Source organism: Lampris incognitus, chromosome 16 (genome assembly GCF_029633865.1).
Source record: "Lampris incognitus isolate fLamInc1 chromosome 16, fLamInc1.hap2, whole genome shotgun sequence".
NCBI lineage: Eukaryota > Metazoa > Chordata > Actinopteri > Lampriformes > Lampridae > Lampris > Lampris incognitus.
In genome coordinates, this window is record NC_079226.1 from 43,607,345 (window position 1) to 43,628,534 (window position 21,190).

The 21,190-nt window shown below is 43.9% G+C and overlaps 1 protein-coding gene across 2 annotated transcripts; it reads right to left on the minus strand.

Annotated features, from left to right (window-relative positions):
* Positions 1–4,109: 4,109 nt before the first annotated feature.
* On the minus strand, positions 4,110–17,075 carry LOC130126747 (G-protein coupled receptor 135). 2 transcript variants are annotated; one of them, XM_056296367.1, is made up of 3 exons: positions 16,937–17,075; positions 14,602–14,928; positions 4,110–5,575 (listed from the first exon to the last, which is right to left on the minus strand). In XM_056296367.1, the coding sequence occupies exons 2-3, from the start codon at positions 14,766–14,768 to the stop codon at positions 4,222–4,224; spliced, it is 1,521 nt and encodes a 506-aa protein (XP_056152342.1). In that variant the 5' UTR covers positions 14,769–14,928; positions 16,937–17,075; the 3' UTR covers positions 4,110–4,221. The 2 variants fall into 2 exon arrangements, with proteins under 2 accessions (XP_056152342.1, XP_056152341.1); XM_056296366.1 differs by lacking the exon at positions 16,937–17,075 and adding an exon at positions 16,293–16,618.
* Between the last annotated feature and the right edge of the window lie 4,115 nt (positions 17,076–21,190).

The window sequence follows — 21,190 nt, forward strand, 5'->3', positions numbered from 1 at the left end:
CTTGCAGGCTGGAGCGGGGCTGGTTTGTTGACCCTGTGTCCCGCCCCCTGGGTTGTCACTCATACAGAGTGCTCATCGAGCATCCCTTTGGAGCTGGGGCCTGCTCTCTCCGAGTCTTCAAGGCTAGGTGGAAGGTGAGGAGTGTGGGTAGGTGTGTCCTGTCGAGAGTGTCTGGCTGAGAGAGCGTGGTCTGCTTCGTCTGGTGGGCCCCGGGACCACGGCCCCTGCCTGGACCTGCGCCCGAGGAGGAAACGCCGAGGGCGGTCTGACAGGACGCAAAAGCACGGCGGGCTAAGCTAACTGCTAGCCCATGTAGACCGGTGGTTCCGAAAGTCATCCTGGCTGGTGTTCCTTCTCTTGAACAGTGATTTTTTGTTTAGTGTGGATAGGTGTGTTAGTGTGGATATGTGTGTTAGTGTGGATATGTGTGTTAGTGTGGATAGGTGTGTTAGTGTGGATAGGTGTGTTAGTGTGGATAGGTGTATTAGTGTGGGTATGTGTGTTAGTGTGGGTATGTGTGTTAGTGTGGATATGTGTGTTAGTGTGGATATGTGTGTTAGTGTGGATATGTGTGTTAGTGTGGATAGGTGTGTTAGTGGGGATAGGTGTGTTAGTGTGGATATGTGTGTTAGTGTGGATAGGTGTGTTAGTGTGGGTATGTGTGTTAGTGTGGATATGTGTGTTAGTGTGGATATGTGTGTTAGTGTGGGTATGTGTGTTAGTGTGGATATGTGTGTTAGTGTGGATATGTGTGTTAGTGTGGATATGTGTGTTAGTGTGGGTATGTGTGTTAGTGTGGGTATGTGTGTTAGTGTGGATATGTGTGTTAGTGTGGATATGTGTGTTAGTGTAGGTATGTGTGTTAGTGTAGGTATGTGTGTTAGTGTGGGTATGTGTATTAGTGTGGATATGTGTGTTAGTGTGGATATGTGTGTTAGTGTAGGTATGTGTGTTAGTGTAGGTATGTGTGTTAGTGTGGATATGTGTGCTAGTGTGGATATGTGTGTTAGTGTGGATATGTGTGTTAGTGTGGATATGTGTGTTAGTGTGGGTATGTGTGTTAGTGTGGGTATGTGTGTTAGTGTGGATATGTGTGTTAGTGTGGGTATGTGTGTTAGTGTGGGTATGTGTATTAGTGTGGATATGTGTGTTAGTGTGGGTATGTGTGTTAGTGTGGGTATGTGTGTTAGTGTGGATATGTGTGTTAGTGTGGGTATGTGTGTTAGTGTGGATATGTGTGTTAGTGTGGGTATGTGTGTTAGTGTGGGTATGTGTGTTAGTGTAGGTATGTGTGTTAGTGTGGGTATGTGTATTAGTGTGGATATGTGTGTTAGTTTGGGTATGTGTGTTAGTGTGGGTATGTGTGTTAGTGTTGACATGTGTGTTAGTGTGGGTACGTGTGTTAGTGTGGATATGTGTGTTAGTGTGGGTATGTGTGTTAGTGTGGGTATGTCTGTTAGTGTGGATGTGTGTGTTAGTGTGGGTATGTGTGTTAGTGTGGATATGTGTGTTAGTGTGGATATGTGTGTTAGTGTGGGTATGTGTGTTAGTGTGGATATGTGTATTAGTGTGGGTATGTGTGTTAGTTTGGGTATGTGTGTTAGTGTGGGTATGTGTGTTAGTGTTGACATGTGTGTTAGTGTGGATATGTGTGTTAGTGTGGATATGTGTGTTAGTGTGGGTATGTGTATTAGTGTGGATATGTGTGTTAGTGTGGATATGTTTGTTAGTGTGGGTATGTGTGTTAGTGTGGGTATGTGTGTTAGTGTGGGTATGTGTGTTAGTGTGGATATGTGTGTTAGTGTGGATATGTGTGTTAGTGTGGGTATGTGTGTTAGTGTGGATATGTGTGTTAGTGTGGGTACGTGTATTAGTGTGGATATGTGTGTTAGTGTGGGTATGTGTGTTAGTGTGGATATGTGTGTTAGTGTGGATATGTGTGTTAGTCTGGATATGTGTGTTAGTGTGGATTGGTGTGTTCTTGTAGTTTTTGTATGCGTTTGTCTTTGTGTTGTACTGTTGTGCGCTGGGGGAAACAGCATGTTGTTTCCCTTCATGTATGGAAGTGTGTGAAGTGACGGGGATAATTAAGGGTTCCTGGTTGCTGGTTATGAAGCAGTTCTCAGATGTATCCACTCAAACCATCTCAGCTTTCACAAAATGAACATGAGTTAAGTACAAAGATTAAGACAAGTTTAAAAATAATGTTGATTTGATGTTGTTAGTATGAAGGGACGCGCCTTCTCGTCTCGTCTCTGTTTGACCTCGGAGTGTCGCGTGTTTCCAAAACCTCAAAACAAACAAAAAACAAAATAATGTGGGTAAGGATTAAGGGAGTAAATTTCATCCTTTAATTTTTATTCCAATTGATATTTCCATAGTTGTCTGGACACATAACAATCACACTCGGATACTTATTCGGCAGCAAAATGAAATTAGACAAGTTTAAGCAAGTAATTACCAGTAAAATCTTAATTAAACTGGTGCTTACCAACCATAGTCCACCCAGACACCAGGTATCCATGTAACATATCACATACAAACCCCAATTCCAATGAAGTTGGGACGTTGTGTAAAACGTGAATAAAAACAGAATACCATGATTTGCAAATCCTTTTCCACCTATATTCAGCTGAATACACTACAAAGACAAGATATTTAATGTTCAAACTGATACATTTTATTGTTTTGTGCAAATATTCCCTCATTGTGAATGTGATGCCTGCAACACGTTCCAAAGAAGGTGGGACAGGGGCATGTTCACCACTGTGTTACACCACCTTTCCTTTTAACAACACTCAATAAGCGTTTGGGAACTGAGGACACTACTTGTTGAAGCTTCGTAGGTGGAATTCTTCCCCATCCTTGCTTGATGTGCGACTTCAGTTGCTCAACAGTCCGGGGTCTCCGTTGTCGTATTTCGTGCTTCATAATGCGCCACACATGTTCAGTGGCAGACAGGTCTGGACTGCAGGCAGGCCAGTCCAGTACCCGTACTCTTTTACTACGAAGCCCCGCTGGTGGAACACGTGCAGAATGTGGCTTGGCATTGTCTTGCTGAAATAAGCAGGGACGTCCCTGGAAAAGACCTCTCTTGGATGGCAGCACATGTTGCTCCAAAACCTGTATGGACCTTCCAGCATTAATGGTGCCTTCACAGATGTGCGAGTTACCCATGATGCCATGGGCACTAACACCCCCCCCATACCATCACAGATGCTGGCTTTTGGACTTTGGGCTGATAACAATCTGGATGGTCCTTTTCCTCTTTAGCCCGGAGGACACGACGTCCATGATTTCCAAAAACAATGTGAAATGTGGACTCGTCAGACCACAGCACACTTGTCCACTTTGCGTCAGTCCGTCTCAGATGAGCTCAGCCCAGAGAAGCCGGTGGTGTTTCTGGGTGGTGTTGATATATGGCTTTGGCTTTGCATGGGAGAGTTTTAACTTGCACTTGTAGATGTAGCGACGAACTGTGTTAACTGACGATGGTTTTCCCAAGTGTTCCTGAGCCCACGTGGTAATATCCTTTACACAATGATGTCGGTTTTTAATGCAGTGCCGCCTGAGGGGTCAAAGGTCACGGGCATTCACTGTTGGTTTTCGGCCTTGCCACTTACGTGCAGAGATTTCTCCGGATTCTCTGAGTCTTGTGATGATATTATGGACTGTAGATGATGAAATCCCTAAATTCCTTGCAGTTGTACGTTGAGACACGTTGTTCTTAAACTGTTGGACTATTTGCTCACCCAGCTGTTCACAAAGTGGTGAACCTCGCCCCATCCTTGCTTGTGAACGGCTGAGCCTTTCGGGGATGCTCCTTTTATACCCAATCCGGACACTCCGCTGTTCCCAGTTAACCTGTTCACCTGTGGAATGTCCCAAACAGGTGTTTTTTGAGCATTCCTCAACTTTCCCAGTCTTTTGTTATCCCTGTCCCAGCTTCTTTGGAGCGTGTGGCAGGCATCAAATTCAAAATGAGTAAATATTTGCAAAAAACAATAAAGTTTATCAGTTTAAACATTAAATATCTTGTCTTTGTAGTGTATTCAATTGAATATAGGTGGAAAAAGATTTGCAAATCATTGTATTCTGTTTTTACTCACCTTTTACACAACGTCCCAACTTCATTGGAATTGGGGTTTGTACATCGTTGTGTCCTCTGGGGCTCTAGAAATGCTGAAAACAGTAAATCCAAAAAGTTCAAGTGCTGAAGTGTCACAAGCTGGTGTCAGCTGTCTTTACTTCTGGAACCTTGACAGAGGTGGGTTCTGCAGCTACGTCGGACTGGGTCTCCCGGCAGAAGAACGCGGCAGGGTTTTTATAGGCCCACATGGCCACCTCCCCACCCCCGGCTACCCTGCTTCTGGAACTTGAGTTTGACAGCTGGCTGTTGTTGTTTACAGAAACCCGGGTCACGTAGCTGTCCCTGATCCGATCTGGTTGATTCAATCGAATCTGAGGTTGCCATGTCTGGTGGGAGAAGTATGCAGCAATATTTCTAGTTCGGTAGCCCTCCTCTCTGCTGCGCCCCAGTAACATGTATATATTGGGGTTCCTCAGGGCGTAGATTAGGGGGTTAATTGCCCCATTGGACCAGGCGAGCCAGATAGCCATGGTGTCTATTGCAGGGTTGAACGTGTAGTCCGCCATTGTTGTAACCAACCCCATTAAACAATATGGCCCCCAGCAAAAAATAATAAACACGATCATAATCAGTACTGTTGTAGCTGTTCGCATTTCACTGTAGAATCGTAATAAGTAGGCATATGTGGTTACAGGCCTGACACGGATTTCAGAAAGCCGGACTGTCTTACAGATATTATAATGGCAGAAACACATCAAGGAGAAGGGTATTAAATAACACACAACTATGAGAAAGATGCTGTAAGTTGTTCCCATGCGGGAGGTACCAGAATGGAATACATACATACAGTGATAGAAACCCCTCTTATGGATATCTTTGGGATTCTGGACAAATAGATACCACGGTAGAGAGAAAATAATTGCCATTAGCCACACTGCTACCAACAGCTGAATGGCTTTCTGACGCTGTATTTTTGCCTGTGGCTGCCTGACTATTGCATAGTATCTGTCAAATGAGATCAGAGTCATGGTTAAGGTGGATATAATTCCAAAACAGGTGTTGAAAAACCCATTGGCCACACAGAAATGTTTCCCGAACATCCAGATGCCATCTTTACTGAAGAGCATGACGAAGGAGAAGGGTAGACAGAGAATGGCTGTGAGGAGGTCAGACAGGGAGAGGGACATGATGAACGCATTGGTCACAGTTCTGAGTTGTCTGTGTTTAATGATGACAATGACAACAGCCAAATTTCCAAGGCATGACAGGAAGAAAATGGAGAAAAGTAGGAGGGCGGGAACAGCTACTGTAACAGCATGCAGGACTGAGTTTTTCTCCGTAGCACTCAGAAGCGACGGAGTTGAGGACTGGTGGATTTGCTGGAGGTTGCTCCCTTCTTCTCTGAACTCTGACAGGTTTTCTGCTGTTGAACTTCCAATCAAATCCACTGTGGTGGCAATTAAGCTAGTCACTATAGAAACAACCCTAGGGAACAAGGAAAGGGCAAAGGTTATAGTACAAGGAACAGAAAACATAAGGATCTCATGCTACAAGGAACAGAAAACATGGAGGTCTCATGTTACAAGGAACAGAAAACATAAAGGTCTCATGCTACAAGGAAAAGAAAACATAAAGGTCTCATGCTACAAGGAACAGAAGACATGGAGGTCTAATGCTACAAAGAACAGAAAACATAAAGGTCTCATGCTACAAGAAACAGAAAACATGTAGGTCTCATGCTACAAGGAACAGAAAACATGGAGGTCTCGTGCTACAAGGAACAGAAAACATAAAGGTCTCATGCTACAAGGAACAGAAAACATAAAGGTCTCATGCTACAAGGAACAGAAGCATAAAGATATCATGCTACAAGGAACAGAAAATATGGAGGTCTCATGTTACAAGGAACAGAAATATTGAGGTCTCATGCTACAAGGAACGGAAACATGGAGGTCTCATGCTACAAGGAACAGAAAACATGGAGGTCTAATGCTACAAAGAACAGAAAACATAAAGGTCTCATGCTACAAGGAACAGAAACATGGATGTCTCATGCTACAAGGAACAGAATACATAAAGCTCTCATGCTACAAGGAACAGAAAACATGGAGGTCTCATGCTACAAGGAACAGAAAACATGGAGGTCTCATGCTACAAGGAACAGAAAATATAAAGATCTCATGCTATAAGGAACAGAAAACATAAATGACTCATGCTACAAGGAACAGAAAACATAAAGGTCTCATGCTACAAGGAACAGAAACATGGAGGTCTCATGCTACAAGGAACAGAAACATGGAGGTCTCATGCTACAAGGAATAGAAAATATGGAGGTGTCGTGCTACAAGGAACAGAAAAGGTAAAGGTCTCATGCTACAAGGAACAGAAAACATAAAGGCCTTGTGCTACAAGGAACAGAAAATACGGAGGTGTCGTGCTACAAGGGAAAGAAAAGATAAAAGTCTCATGCTACAAGGAACAGAACACATAAATGTCTCATGCTACAAGGAACAGAAAAGATAAAAGTCTCATGCTACAAGGAACAGAACACATAAATGTCTCATGCTACAAGGAACAGAAAATATGGAGGTCTCATGCTACAAGGGACAGAAAACAAGAACACACAAGCAACAGCATCAGTGAAGACAAGTTCATAGGACCATTTGGCCTACTTATTAAAAACTATTTTAACCTTTAATTGCTTAAGTTTACCAGTAATAATTTAGTATTGACTAATAATAATGTCAGTATTATTCGATATTACGAATCATCAATTTGGCTAGTCACAATGTCTTTATTGAAAACATATGAGAATGTTGATGGATCAAAATTATATAGAAAAAAACAATGTCATTGGATAATATAGTAAAAATTATGGCAAGTAAACCATGACTAATAGAAATTTATATTTGATCCGGCAACAAAGGAGGAACTACCAAGAGGCTTTAGATGGAGGGCCCCTATTTCAAGTTTCCAAGTCATAAAACTTCAATCTTGCAGAAGTGTCCTTGAGCTAAACACAGTTGCATTGGACAGCCTTGTTCTCTGAACTCAGTAAGAGGGAGTCTAACAAAGAATGATCTATTTCAGAACGCATTAATGTCATTTATTATTAATATTTTGCTATTGATTGCTATAGTCCAAATTTTAATGCAAAATATTAATGAATCTTATTAATCATAACTACTGGTTTTGATCCCATGTGGAGACAACTTACTTTAAAAAGTCAAATAGCTACGGGACAGGTAAATATTAAAGGATGATTCCATTTTATTAATACCTGGGTCTTACTTTCAAAGTTTTTGACATTGTGTATATTGGTTATGATATCATTTTACTCACTGGCTTCATTTCACTGATTTTGCAAACAGGTTAGACAGACCTTTACCACAGCATTTTATTATTATTATTATTATTGTTTCTTTCATGTTTCCTGTTTTATATCCTGTCGAGCCGGGTCCAAACTATAGACCTGAGTCACTACAGGGCAGATGTCACTTGATTGACAGGACTAGTCGTAATATGTGGGCTGTTCTGAGTAGGGTGATCTTCTGGACTGCATGGATGTTGATGTTGCCCGGGATACGGTTGGTGAACTTTTCCATTCCCTTCTTCATGTGTCCTAGAGCTCCGATGACCACTGGTGTTGTGTCGGTCTTCATTCCCCACATCCTTTTGATTTCAATCTCCAGGTCTTTGTACTTGCTCAGCTTCTCTGTGACATTCACTGAGATGTTGTTTTTTTTTTTTTGGATGGTGTTGCCATGTCGATGAGCATGCACCTCTTTTGCTTCCTGTCCTCGATAACTATGTTGGGCTTGTTGGCTTTTATCTCTCTGTCAGTGTGGATGGGCGTGTCCCAGAGGATGGCGACATCATTGTTTTCAGTGACCGTTTTTGGCTGTTGTTCATACCACTTCTCAGTCGTCTTGATCTTGTAGCTCCAGCAGATCTTCCAGTGCAGGTATGCTGCTGCCTTGTTGTGCCTGTATATGTACTCAGTCTTTGCCAGTTCCGGGCAGCCTGAGACAATGTGGTCAATGGTTTCTTTGTACATTCCACAGATTCTACATTTTTGGTCTGTTCCATCTTTGATGATGCGATGGTGATAAGATCTGGTTGCCAGACTCTGGTCTTGTGCAGCGATTATCAGGCCCTCCGTCTCTGCTTTCAGTCCGGTGCTCCTCAACCACTGGTGTGTCTTTTGTTGATCGACGTCTGCGTTTTTCATTCTTTTTGGGGTACTTCCCGTGCATTGCTTTGTCCTCCCAGGTTTTTTGCAGTTGCCACTGGCCATGGTGTATTGCCTTCTGCTTCACTCGTTTGGTGTAGATAGTAGCTGACTCATTTTCTGTTGGTGGGGTTTCTGGGGCATCAAGCTCTTTCTTGAATTGTGCAGCTGCTTTATTGATGGAGTAGATCTGTTTTTGTCAGGTATGCATCCAGCTCAATAGTGGTAGTCTTGAAGGTCAGTTTGAGTTGGGCTAGGCCTCGTCCTCCTGAAGCTCTTGGTAGGTACAGCCTGTCGACATCTGCTTTTGGGTGGTGGATCTTCACCATGGTCAGCATCTTTCTTGTCTTGGTGTCTAGTCTCTTGATGTTGTTCAGTTTCCAATTGATGATGTTGAAGCTGTACATCAGTACAGGTATCACTAGAGTGTTGATAGCTTCAATTCTGTTAGCTGCATTGAGTTTGCTATTCAGTACCATATGCACTGTCCTGTGGTACTCTTTCCAGATCTTCTCCTTCATGGTTGAGTGTTGTATGCCTCCAAGGTACTTGTATGTGCCATCTTGGTCTAGCTCTTTGATTATGGTGTCAGTGTCAAGGTCTAAGTCTACAGTCTTGTTAAGTCTTCCTTTCTTGAAAGTGGCTTTGACACTCTTGTCGATTCTGAATTCCATCTTGATATTGTCGCTTTAGGTCTTTTTTTTTAAATTTATTTCTGATTTTTCCCTTTTTTCTCCCAAATTAGTGGCCAATTGATCCCTATTTTAATTCAAACACCCACCCTCGTATTGCATGCGTTCGCCAACTGCATCTCTCCGGCCGGCAGTCTCGAAGGAAAGCGCCTCCCCACTTTCGTGACAAGGCGAATCCAAGCCGAACCACTGTTTTTCCGACACACACAGAGACGCATTCACATGACGAACACAAGCCGACTCCGCCCCCCTCCCGAAGACAGCGTTGCCAATGATTGCTGCTTCATCCAGTCCGGCCATAGTCGGATCTGACGAGACCGGGGCGCGAACCCCAGTCCCCAGTGGGCAACTGCATCGACACCAAGCCGATGCTTAGACCGCTACGCCACCGCGGACTTGTCGCTTTAGGTCTTGACGATGGTGAGTATACCGTTCTGCTGATTGTCATCCTTGGTAAATATCTTGAGGTCATCAATGTAGAACAGGTGGGTCAGTTTGCCTTTCTGTGATTTGTACCCATAGCTGCTGTTGTTCAGTAGACTGCTGAGTGGTGCTAGTGCAAGGCCAGAAGAGCAGTAGTGATAGTGAGTCCCCCTTGAAGATTCCGCCTCTGATATTGATTGGTCTCGATGTTAACGACCCCTCTGCATGATGGAGATTCAGGGTGGTCTTCCAGGTCTTCGTGCTCTCTGTGATGAATTTGACAGTTGTTGGGCAGACTCTGTAGATCTTGAGGCTCTTCTCTATCCAGGAGTGTGCCATGCTGTTAAATGCCTTCCTGTAGTCAATCCATGTTGTTGACAAGTTCTTTTTCTTCAATTTGACCTCTTGTAATATGGCTTTATTGATGAGTAGCTGGTCCTTGTATATGTAGCTACCTTTCTTACATCCCTTCTGTTCTGCTGGTTCCCCATGTGAGCCATTTGGGGCATTTCTTTGGATTCATGATGATTTCCTTGTAGGCCCATGGGAGGTCTTCATGGATGCTGGGCAGGTTCTTGATCCAGAAGTTGGCAATTCTGTCTATCCCTGGTGCTTTCCAGTTGTTGGTCTTGTTGATGGCAGCAGTGGTCTCAGTGGTGTTGATGTCTGACCATTCTTGCTTCTCTATGTGTTTGTATTGAGCCTGTTGTTGCTGGATTCATGTAGCTCCCTCATTGTGTCTTTTGTTGTTCTCCCATATCTTAGTCCAGAACTCCTCGACTTCTTCGATTATGGGTGGTTTGTTATTATTATTATTATCATTATTATTATTATTATTATACAAATTTCCTTTAACTTCATGCCATAATACATTATAATAACTGGGCCCATTCCCTGGGCCTAGGGTTAGAATGAGGTAGAAGTCTATTTTATGGATAGTGCCTTTATTAGGATATGAAATGTTCCAAGTAGTGCGAACTTCTGTAGTTCTTGTATTCTGATGTTACCCGGGATCCGTTGGGTGTATTTCCCCATCCCTTTTTTTACAAGTCCCACGCTCCTATCACTACTGGTATTGTTGTAGCTTTCATTCCCCACATTCGTTCAATCTCTATTTCAGGTCTTTATATTTCGACAGTTTATCAGTTACTTTTACTGAGGTGCTCCTTTCAGTCGGGATGGACATGTTGATGAATAGGCAGCTTTATTCTTTTTTGTTCTTGACGATGATGTCTGGTCTGTTGGCCTTTATCTCATGATCTGTCTGTACTGGCATGTCCCATAAGATTGTGATGTCGTCTTTTTCTGTTACTGTTTGGGCTCATGCTCGTACCATTTCTCATTTGTGTTGATGTTGAATTCTTTGCAGATGTTCCAGTGCAGGTATGTGGAGGCCTTGTTGTGTCTTTGTAGGTATTCAGTTTTGGCCAGCTCATGGCATCCTGCCACGATGTGGTCAATGGTTTCCTGGAATTGACCACATATCCTACACACTGGGTCTGTGCCATCTTTGAGGATTTTGCTCCGGTAGTAATTGGTCTTGATGGCCTGGTCTTGGGCAGTGATGATAAAGCCCTCTGTTTCCCATTTCAGCCCAGCTGTTTTGAGCCCCAAACAGTAACAGAATAAGACATATGTTGGTCATATGTTGGTCTACATCTTTCTCACCTACTCTTTTTGGGTATTGCCCATGCATTTGTTTCCCTTCCCATTGATGGCCTGGTCTTGGGCAGCGATGATAAAGCCCTCTGTCTTGATGGCCTGGTCTTGGGCAGTGATGATAAAGCCCTCTGTTTTTGGAATTCAGCCCAGCAGTTTTGAGCCCCAAACAGTAAGAGAAAAAGACATATGTTGGTCATATGTTGGTCTACATCTTTATCACCTACTCTTTTTGGGTATTGCCTGTGCATTTGTTTCCCTTCCCATTTTTGTTTCATTTGTTCTTGGGCTTGACACTACTTTTTGGTTGACTTTTTGGGCGTGGATGGTTGGAGCTTCATTTTCAGGTTGCGGTGTTTCAGAAAGGTTGAGCTCTCTTCTGAACATTGCATCTTGGTTAACTACGGAGTACTTTTTGTTTTGTTTTTCATGCTTTCTAGCAATCATGAGAAAGGGGTCATTTTTGGTGTTAAGGTAAGTATCTAGGCCTATTGTTGTTGTTTTGTAGGCAGTTTCCAGTTGGATTAGACCCCTGCTACCCTCATTTATGGGGAGGTACAATCTATCCACATCTGATTTTGGGTGGTGCATCCTCTCTAAGGTAAGTTTTTCTATCTATTTTCCTGATCTCTTCTAGTTTCCAGTCGACGATGTTGGAGCTGTAAGTTACGACTGGTGTAGCCAGGGTGTTGATGGCTTCCATTTTGGTTGGATGCAGTGAGTTGGGATTTTGTTACCATTCATATTCTTCGGTAGTACTCCTTTCTGATCTTTTCTTTCATTTTGGCATGTTGTATCCTGTCCCCTTCATTCACTCCTAAACATTTGTCTAGTCCGAACTCCATTTTGATATCATCACTGAAGCCTTTTACGGTGGTCAAAAGGCCAGTTTGTTCTTGGTCATTTTTGGTAAAGGTTTTCAGGTCATCCATGTAGACTAGATGGTTAATAGTGCATGAAGCTGTAGTATAACCATAGCTGGTGTTGTTCAGGAAGGAGGATAGTGGAGTAAGAGCTATGCAAAAGAGGAGGGGAGAAAGAGAGTCGCCTTGAATTATGCCGCTATTGATGTTGCTCTGCCTTGAATGTAGCGTCCCATCTGTCCATTTCAGAACAAGGGTTGTTTTTCCACTGGTCCATACTTGCTGTTAGGAGCTGGATAAGGATTGGTGATATTTTGTAGATGTCAAGACATTTTAGTACCCAGTCATGGGGTACAGAGTCGAGCGCCTTCTTATAGTCTATCCAGGCTGTTGTCAGATTTTTCTTCCTCGTTTTTACTTCCTTAATGATGGCCTCGTTTATTAAAAGCTGGTCTTTGCAGCCACAGCTCCCTTTTCAGCTCCCTTATGGGAAGTTGGTTGTTTTCTTCCAGGTGTCTGTAAACTCTCCAGGTGATGATGGATGTTAAGATCTTGTAGGTTGTAGGGAGACATGTGATGGGATGATAGTTTTTAGGGTTTTTGGTGTCTTCTGTTTTTGAAAGTAGGTAGGTGGTACCAGTTGTGAGCCCTTCAGGGCGGGTTTCTGGGTTGCTGATGCATCCATTGTAGGCGTTTGTCAGATCTTGGTGTAAAGATGGTAAGTTCTTGATCCAGAAGTTCACTATCCCTTCATTCCTGGGGTTCTTTCCAGTTACTGGACTTCTGTATTGCGGTTTTTGTTACTTCTAGGGTTATTTGTGGCCATTCTTGTTGGTTTGTTTGGATGTTCTCTGTTTCTATTTGGCTGATCCATTTCAGCGTTTTTTTTTTTTTTTTTTTTTTTAAATTCTTTTGTTTTTCCCAGATGTTGCTCCAGAAGTTCACTACTTCATCAATTTTGGGGGGTTCTTTGACCTCAACAGACCTTTTCCCTAGTTCTCTGTAGAATTTCTTTGCGTTTTCTTTGTAAGTTTTGTTCTGGTGGAAGAATCTTTGTCTCTTATCGAACCTTTTCACTAGTTGAGCTTTTGCTTGTAGCTGTTGTTTCAATTTTTGAATGGCTGTTCGTGTTTGCTCTTTCTGTTTAATGTTGCATTTCCTGATTAGTGCTGTTTTTCGTTTTTCTTGGACTGGTTTCTCGTTTTTAATCTCGTTTAGTGTAGATATGTCTCCCCTACTTTTTCATATTTCACTTTCAATTTTCTTTTTCCATTTTGCTTGGTTATCTTTTCTTGGTCCGTTCTTCCTCTTTTGTTTGATGCCCAGTGATTCAGTGATGGCAGAGGCAGTTGCATAGATGAGGTGGTTAATGTCTGTGAGGGACAGCACTTCTGGGAGTTGGTCTTTTACCTGGTTGATGGCTTTGTTTGCTGTTTTTATGGCTGATTTTCAGTGCTGATCACTTTTTATCTTTGGAATTGGTGGTCTCTGGCCTACTGGGGTTTCTTTGGCTAGTTCGTATTTTCTAAGGATGCTTTCTTTCATTGCGCTCACTTTCTCATCTCGTTCATCTTTGTTCGGTGGTTTTTGGTCACCTGGCTTATCAGTTCCCCCATTTTTGTGATTCTTATCTTCATTTTGCTCCTCTGGATCTGCGTTTGTATCCCTCTCATCAGGTTTTACATTGTCATCTCTCTGCTTTACTCCTGTTTGGATGGCTTGCTGCTCCATTTCGGTTTGTCTTTTATAATAATAATAATAATTATTATCATCTTACAGGGAAAGTGAATACAAGCCTGAAACCTGTCCTCCTCACAATGAAAGCCCCCTGGTACCTCAGTTAGACTGTGCACATGATTTCCAGTAATCTACGATTTCTCAAATGCACCGGTCAGGGAGTTTATTAATGATTACTACTACCAGTACCGCCGGTAAGTAACATGGTCATTCCTGCAACTTTCACCAGGAAGTAGGCCTGCAACGTGGTGGACCATTGTTGACAACACTTGACATAATATTAACTTAGTAACTTTTAACTTACACTTTTGTTTTCATTGCCAAATGTATGGTTTAGAACTGGGTTAAAGTGGACTTGCTGAAACATGCCCGATGCTCGTGTTCCATTACTCCATGAGATGCCTTCTTAAAGCTGTGTCTAGAAGCAGTCCCCTGTGCAAGATCTCCAAAATGAAGCCAGTGAATAAATTTGACATCATAACTGATATGCACGATGGCGAAAACTCTGAAAGTAAGACCCAGGTTGTAATAAAAAGGAAGTATCCTTTAATTTATGGTTGGTCAGTTGACAGGAATGAATGTGTTAAGCAGCATTTGTTTTGGCAAACGGTTCTGTCAACAGTGATAACAAAATGCCATCCACTGTGGCAATGCTTCTGGCATGCCACCCTAGATACTGAATCAAACTGCTTAGTCTATGATGCCGTCCACGCCATGAGAAACACTGGAGCTGTGTGACACAGAAGACAAGCATTGTGCAACCCTTTCTTCTTTAAAAAAGTTATTCTTTCCGACAAAGCATACATTAACCTTATAAATGAGATATACCTTGAAAAATCACCATGCAGAAAAGAAGGAACAACGGAGGAAAGGAACAAATGAAGACAACACTGAGGAAGGAGTTACCTTGAATCCGTAGGTGAACCAGTGCCAAGCTCGTGCGTGGGGCTTGCACCAGATGGGGTGGTGTAGTTTCTGCTGCCCAGTAGGGGCACACTAACACGTGAATCCATCAGTGGAGCGGGAAGACAATGGGGGGGAATAAACCCATGCCTCGTCTTACACACATCCATTCAGATTAGCAGTGGTGAATCTTGGTGTTTTAGTGTGAAAACAGCAGTGGACTCTTCTCTTCTCTATTTGTTTGATTTAAGTAATCTCGAAGTCCATTCAGAAGAAATAAGACAAGCGGGAATCCTTCTACTTTTGACCAGTCCATGTTCAGAAGCCATTCTAGAGAAAATGCAAAAGAGAAATTCCACATTCACTTTAGTTTGATGCCAATAAATACAGAGATTATATTGAAGTAAGTGAGGTCTACAACCATTGACTAACTACTAGGTGATAACAACAGTTAGAAGCTGTCTTTGTTAGCTGTCAGAATATAACTAGGGTGGCTGCAGACAATGCTGTCTAATTAATTCTAAGGAAAAAAAAACCAAATTGTACAGGCATTTTGGTACAGGAGTATGGTCTAGAGGCCAGAAGCCCATAAGATTGGAATGTATCAGTACATTGTGTTATTACAATGTATCATTACAGTGTATCATTACAATGTATCATTACTTTGTATCATTACAATGTATCATTACTTTGTATCATTACAATGTATCATTACAGTGTATCATTACTTTGTATCATTACAATGTATCATTACAGTGTGTCATTACAATGTATCAGTACAGTGTATCATTACAATGTATCATTACAGTGTATCATTACAATGTATCATTACAGTGTATCATTAGAATGTATCGTTACAGTGTATCTATTTTCTTATCTTGTATCTTGTTAGTTTTTAGTTATTAGAGTGTGAGTGTCTGTAATAGAACCCAATTTCCCCTCGGGGATGAATAAGGTATTCTGATTCTGATTCTGATTCTGATCATTACAGTGTACCAGCTGTAAACACTCTCTGCACCTTTGATGTGTGCATAAAAACATAGCCATTGCTTGCTTATCTTATTTTTCTTCCGTGGAGCATTAACATAAATAGCCTTTACATTCTCTTTCCTCCTAACTCTTTCCCTTGCACACATTTTCCCTCTATGCCCACATTTTTCTGTCTTCGTCTGTTTTCTAGATTTAAACTTATTCTGTTGTTGCGCTGATTGTTCATGACGTGGACAACAGCGTTAGGCCTTTATAAACGCCTAAAATCTACTCTTTTGTTTATGCAGAAATATAAGTAGACGAAGCCAATATGCAGAAAGCTAACTACGCGTTATCAGCTGGCCCCATACCGCTGGGTGATGAGAGCACATGGGCATGGAGATGTTTAATAGGAGCAGGGTACTGTGGTTATCAATAGTTACCCAGAAGTCACTGTCTAGCCTCATGTCGTCGGGACGAACTAGTTTCCTCTCATCTCCACCACCTTTGTGGTCGTTCTTAGAAAAGCAGTGACGCGCAAGTTATCTGATTCTCAGCAGGCTTGGTTTTAATGCTGCCCTGCCTCACGACGTCGCCCGCCTGTGCTCGTTTGGGGCGGGCGAAGACATTCGTCGAAACGTGTTTACCGCGTTTTGCTTCCATCCCTTGAATTCGGTGCCAGCTTCCTTCCCGACGACGCCAGCCGGCCTCGGGTTTGGTCTTACCAGCTGGTCGCTGTCGCTCTGCAGGGCGGCAAGCCGCCACAGCCCACGCAGTGTCGCCATGGTTGCTGCCATCGATCCAGGATCAGCTTGAGGTTTCGAGGTCAGCTCCGCTCCCCGCAGAAGTGTGGGGGAGCAGGAGGCGGACTGAGCCACTCTCTCTTCTGTAACGCCGCGGCGATGTCCGTGAACCTTGCCGCGCAGTGCCCGTCTGGCTCTGGCTCTGGCAGCAGCAGCAGCAGAGGCAGCAGCAGGCGGCTGCTCAGGGAGGCTGCGTGGACCTGCCGCCCGCCCGCCCGCCGCCGGAGCAGCTCCCAGCCGGAACCTGCCCAGAGCCAGTCCACTGGCACGCCGTGTCGCAGAGCTCCCTCCCTCCCTCCCATCAGTCATCCGTCTCACTGACTGCCTCTTCACTTCCCTGTCAATCCCCACCAACCCCCCCCCTCGCGTGCCAAAGTGACGTTTACGCCGTTGTCATGGTAACCCGCGATGGATTTCTACTCCCGAGGTAGACGTTGGTTACGTATGGTAACTTTTGTCAGGCTTGCCTACAAAAAAAGGTTACCATAGACACCGTAAAAGTTACCATGGTTACCGCAGATGAGTAGCTTGACCAAAAAACACATAGATAAGCGCGGTGTCCTTACTTTAGATACGCCACACCGCCACGTCGTTAATGGCAGCGGTGAGACAGGCCACCCTTGCCAGCTGCCAAGTCTTACACATTTTTGTGTCTCCTTTGCTGAACAGGAATGTCTCCCGTCTGATATGGGGAGACATCAGGCTATTGCTGGTCTCCTAAAAAGGAGTACCTTCAGCTGCACTTCCGCCTCCGCAGGATGTGGACTATTGGAACACTAGCGCATTACACCACTGTGACACTGTTGTCCTCACTTTTACCAATACAGATGTCATTTCTCATTTCCGTGTTAACGTCCTTTAGACGTTCCAGTAAAGAACATAACCTTCTGGCACTTTGTTTGCTAACCAAACAAATACACTGAAAGATTGCTTGTCGTAATTATCCAAGCTTCTGCCTCCTAGCGTTTCCTCTTATACTGCATATAGATAGCTAGATATAGATATATAGATATGTGTGTGTGTGTGTGTGTGTGTGTGTGTGTGTGTGTGTGTGTGTGTGTGTGTGTGTTGAATGTAGTGGGAGTCTGGATATGCTTATCAGAATCAGAATCAACTTTATTGGCCAAGTGTGCCTAATGCACGTGAGGAAGTTGACTCTGGTAACACAGCAGCTTCTAGCACTCGCAGACCTACATACAAAAATACAAGATAAAACAAACACCGAACAAAAAAGAAGAAATAAATGGAACAACAACAGGACATTGGAGGCAAGCATGTATGCACAACAGGTATGTCACTACGATAGAGAGCTTTGTTATGGTTCAACAACCAACAATCAACAACCTGTGCCCATATATATATATATATATATATATATATATATATATATATATATATATATATATATATATATATATATATATATATATATATACCACATTGCTTACATACTATATTGCGCACTTTATTAGCTTATGTACCAGCAGTATACTTTATATGTTCACCTACCTTCCACTTCACAGCTACATACTATATATTATATATACCTATGTTACAACCACACCAATAACAGCAACAATTGTAACCAGTATACAGCGGTGGAATGTGTGTTTACAATTGTACATTTGTATTGCACACCTGGTTTAAAGAGGTAGAGCACATCGTAGAAGTGTAGGTGAGACATCTTGACCAGAAGGGGCTGTTTACACACTGCCATATTTACACAAGTGTTCATTATTGCACCGTGCTGTTAAGTTGAGAGAGATGGCCTGTGGGAAAAAAACTGTTCCTGTGTCAGATGGCTTTGGTGCACATTGCTCTGTAGCACTTAGCAGGGGGTAGGAGTTCAAATAAACTGTGACCTTGGTGGGTGGGGGTGGGGTGGAAGTGGGGGGGGGGGCTCTGTGCTGATTTTACCTGCCTGTTTCTGAGCTCTAGATGTGTACAAGTCCTGCAGGGTAGGCAGGGGAGTGCCAATTATATTTTCTTCTGTCCTTACTGTTCGCTGCAGTCTATTCCTATCCTGTTTTGTTGCTGCTCTGAACCAGACCGTGATGGATGTGCACAGGGCAGATTCAATGGCTACGGTGTAGAAGAGGCTCAACAACTTCTGTGGCAGACTAAATTTCCACAGTTGCCACAGAAAGAACATCCTCTGTTGGGCCTTGTTGAGAACGGAGCTGATGTTGGTCTCTCATTTTAGGTCTTTGGAAATGGTAGCTCCCAGAAACTTGAAGGTGTCCATGGTTGACACAGGAATGTTGGCTATTATGAGGGGGAGCAGTGTGGAGGGGTGTCTCCTAAAGTCCACTGTCATCTCCACAGTCCTGAGCATGTTCATGTCATAGCTGTTCTGACTACACCAGAACACCAGCCGCTCAACCTCCCGCTGATATGCAGACTCGTGGCCAGTCTGGATGAGTCCGATTACCATAGTGCCATCTGCAAACGTCATTAGTTTAACAGCTGGGTCCTTGGAGGTGCAGTCGTAAAGAGGAGCACTGGGGAGAGGACACATCCCTGGGGGCACCAGTGCTTACTGTCTGTATACCAGAAGTGACTTCCCCCAGCTTCACCTGATCCACTGAGGGGATACAGTGAGTCGGCAGAGTTTGGAGCGGAGGATTTCTGGAATGATGGTGTTGACCGTTGCGCTGAACTCCACAAACAGGATCCTTGCATGTGTCACTGGGCAGTCAAGTTGTTGTAAGATGGAGTGCAGTCCCATGTTGACTGCATCATCCACTGACTGGTTTTCCCAGGAGGCAAACTGCAGGGGGGGGGGGTCTAGCAGGTGTCCTGTGACGTACTTCAGGTGGGCCAACAGCAGTTGTTCGAAAGTCTTCATGACTTCAGGCATCAGAGCAACATGCCAGTAGTCATTCAGTCCTGTGATGGAGGGTTTCTGAAGCAGGAGAGGACTTCACACAGTTCCAGGACTCTGTTGAAGACCCGCGTGAAGATTGGGGTCAGTTGTCAGCACTGGCTTTAAGACAGGATGGGGGAGATACCGTCTAGATCTGGTGCTTTCCTGGTCTTCTGTCTCTGGAAAAGTCGACTCACGTCTTCGACATGTATCTTGAGTGCAGCCTGAGTATCGTGGGGGAGGGGGATAGGAGCGTTGCCAGAGGTAGGTAGGTAAGTAAGTAAGTAAGTAAGTAAAATTTTATTTATAAAGCACTTTTAAAAACATAGTTACAACGTGCTTTACACTCCATACACAAAATAAGAATAAATGCATGAAATAAAATGAATGAATATAAAACATGGCACAGGGAGTAACAGACCAAGCTAAAACGAACCAAAACAGAAGTCAGGGACGGGGATCTATAAAAAGGCTTGCCCGAGAAGATGGGTTGTGAGAAGCCGCTCAAAACAGTCCAAAGATTCAGCAAATCTAATAGATTGGGGGAGATTATTCCAGAGGCTTGGGGCTACAACTGCAAAGACGCAGTCACCTTTTGTTTTGCAACTGGAGTCAGGAAGTGGAATGAGCAATGAGGTGTAATGGGCGCTGTTGTCCTTGGGTTGGAGTGGGTGGGGTGTGTGAATTTGTCTCTCTCAAACTTGCAATAGAAGACATCCAGGTCGTCACCCAGGTCTTTGTTTGCCTCAGCATGGAGGGGTGGTCTTCTATAGTTTGTGATGTCTTGCAGGCCCCTCCACACTGACACAGGCTCGTTGGTTGAAGACCTGTTTTTTAGCTTTTCAGTGTAGCTTCTTTTAGACAGTCTGATCTCCTTTGTCAGTGAATTTCTGGCCTGCTTGTACAGGACTCTATCCCCACTGCTGTAGGCATCCTGCTTAGCCTGCTGAAGTTGCCTTAGTTTGGTTGGGATTCAACCATGGCTTGTTGATTTATGTGCAGAAGGTCTTGGTAGGCACCCACGTCGTCACAAAAGCTGATGTAAGATGTAAAACGTCACAGTGTCTGTTAGTTTGTCCAGGTTGCCAGTCGCAGCTTCAAATACACCCCAATCGGTGCAGTCAAAACAGTCCTGCAGTTCCAGCTTTGCTTCGCTGGTCCATTTGTTCACTGTTTTAGCCACAGGTTTTGCAGGTTTTAGTTTCTGCCTGTAGGTCGGAATAAGATGAACCAAGCAGTGATCAGAGTGCCCCAAAGCTGCATGGGGACAGAGCGATATGTGAAATAGTGTAGCAATGGTCCAGTGTGTTATTTTCCCTGGTGGGACAATTAATATTATAGCAACCGGGGGGAGGTGATCGCTCTGTGGCTCCGTGCTGGGGGAGCACCTGCAAACACCAACAAACAACGAACACCAACAACAAACACCGGCTCGCCACACTGGTGTCAGAAGCTGGATTGTTCCCTCAAGTGAAGGAGTTCGAGTATCTCGGGGTCTTGTTCACGAGTGAGGTTAGGATGGAGTGGGAGATTGACAGGCGGATGGGTGCATCATCATCAGTAATGTGGACGTTGTATCGGACTGTTGTGGTGAAGAGGAAGCTGAGCTGGAAGGCAAAGCTCTTAATTTACCAGTCAGTCTTCGTTCCAGCCCTCACCTATGGTCATGAGCTTGGGGTAGTGACCGAAAGGGGACGATCGTGGATACAAGCGGCTGAAATGAGTTTCCTCCGTAGGGTGTCTGGGCTCTGCCTTAGAGATAGAGTGAGGAGCTCAGAGTAAAACCACTGCTCCTTCGCATCGAAAGGAGCCAGTTGAGGTGGTCCGGGCATCTGGATGCCTCCTGGGCGCCTTCCTTTGGAGATTTACCGGGCATGGCCAACTGGGAGGAGACCCCAGGGTAGACCCAGAACTCGCTGGAGGGACTACATGTACAGGTGAAGGCCAGGATAAT

What these genes read in the sequence shown, in the direction of transcription:
- LOC130126747 (XM_056296367.1), bottom strand. Translation starts at nt 14,768, where the DNA reads ATGGATGTGTGTAAGACGAGGCATGGGTTTATTCCCCCCCATTGTCTT. An exon ending in GGTTCACCTACGGATTCAAG is followed by an intron (nt 5,576 to 14,601) that starts GTAACTCCTTCC and finishes CTTGTTCCCTAG; the next exon opens with GGTTGTTTCTATAGTGACTA.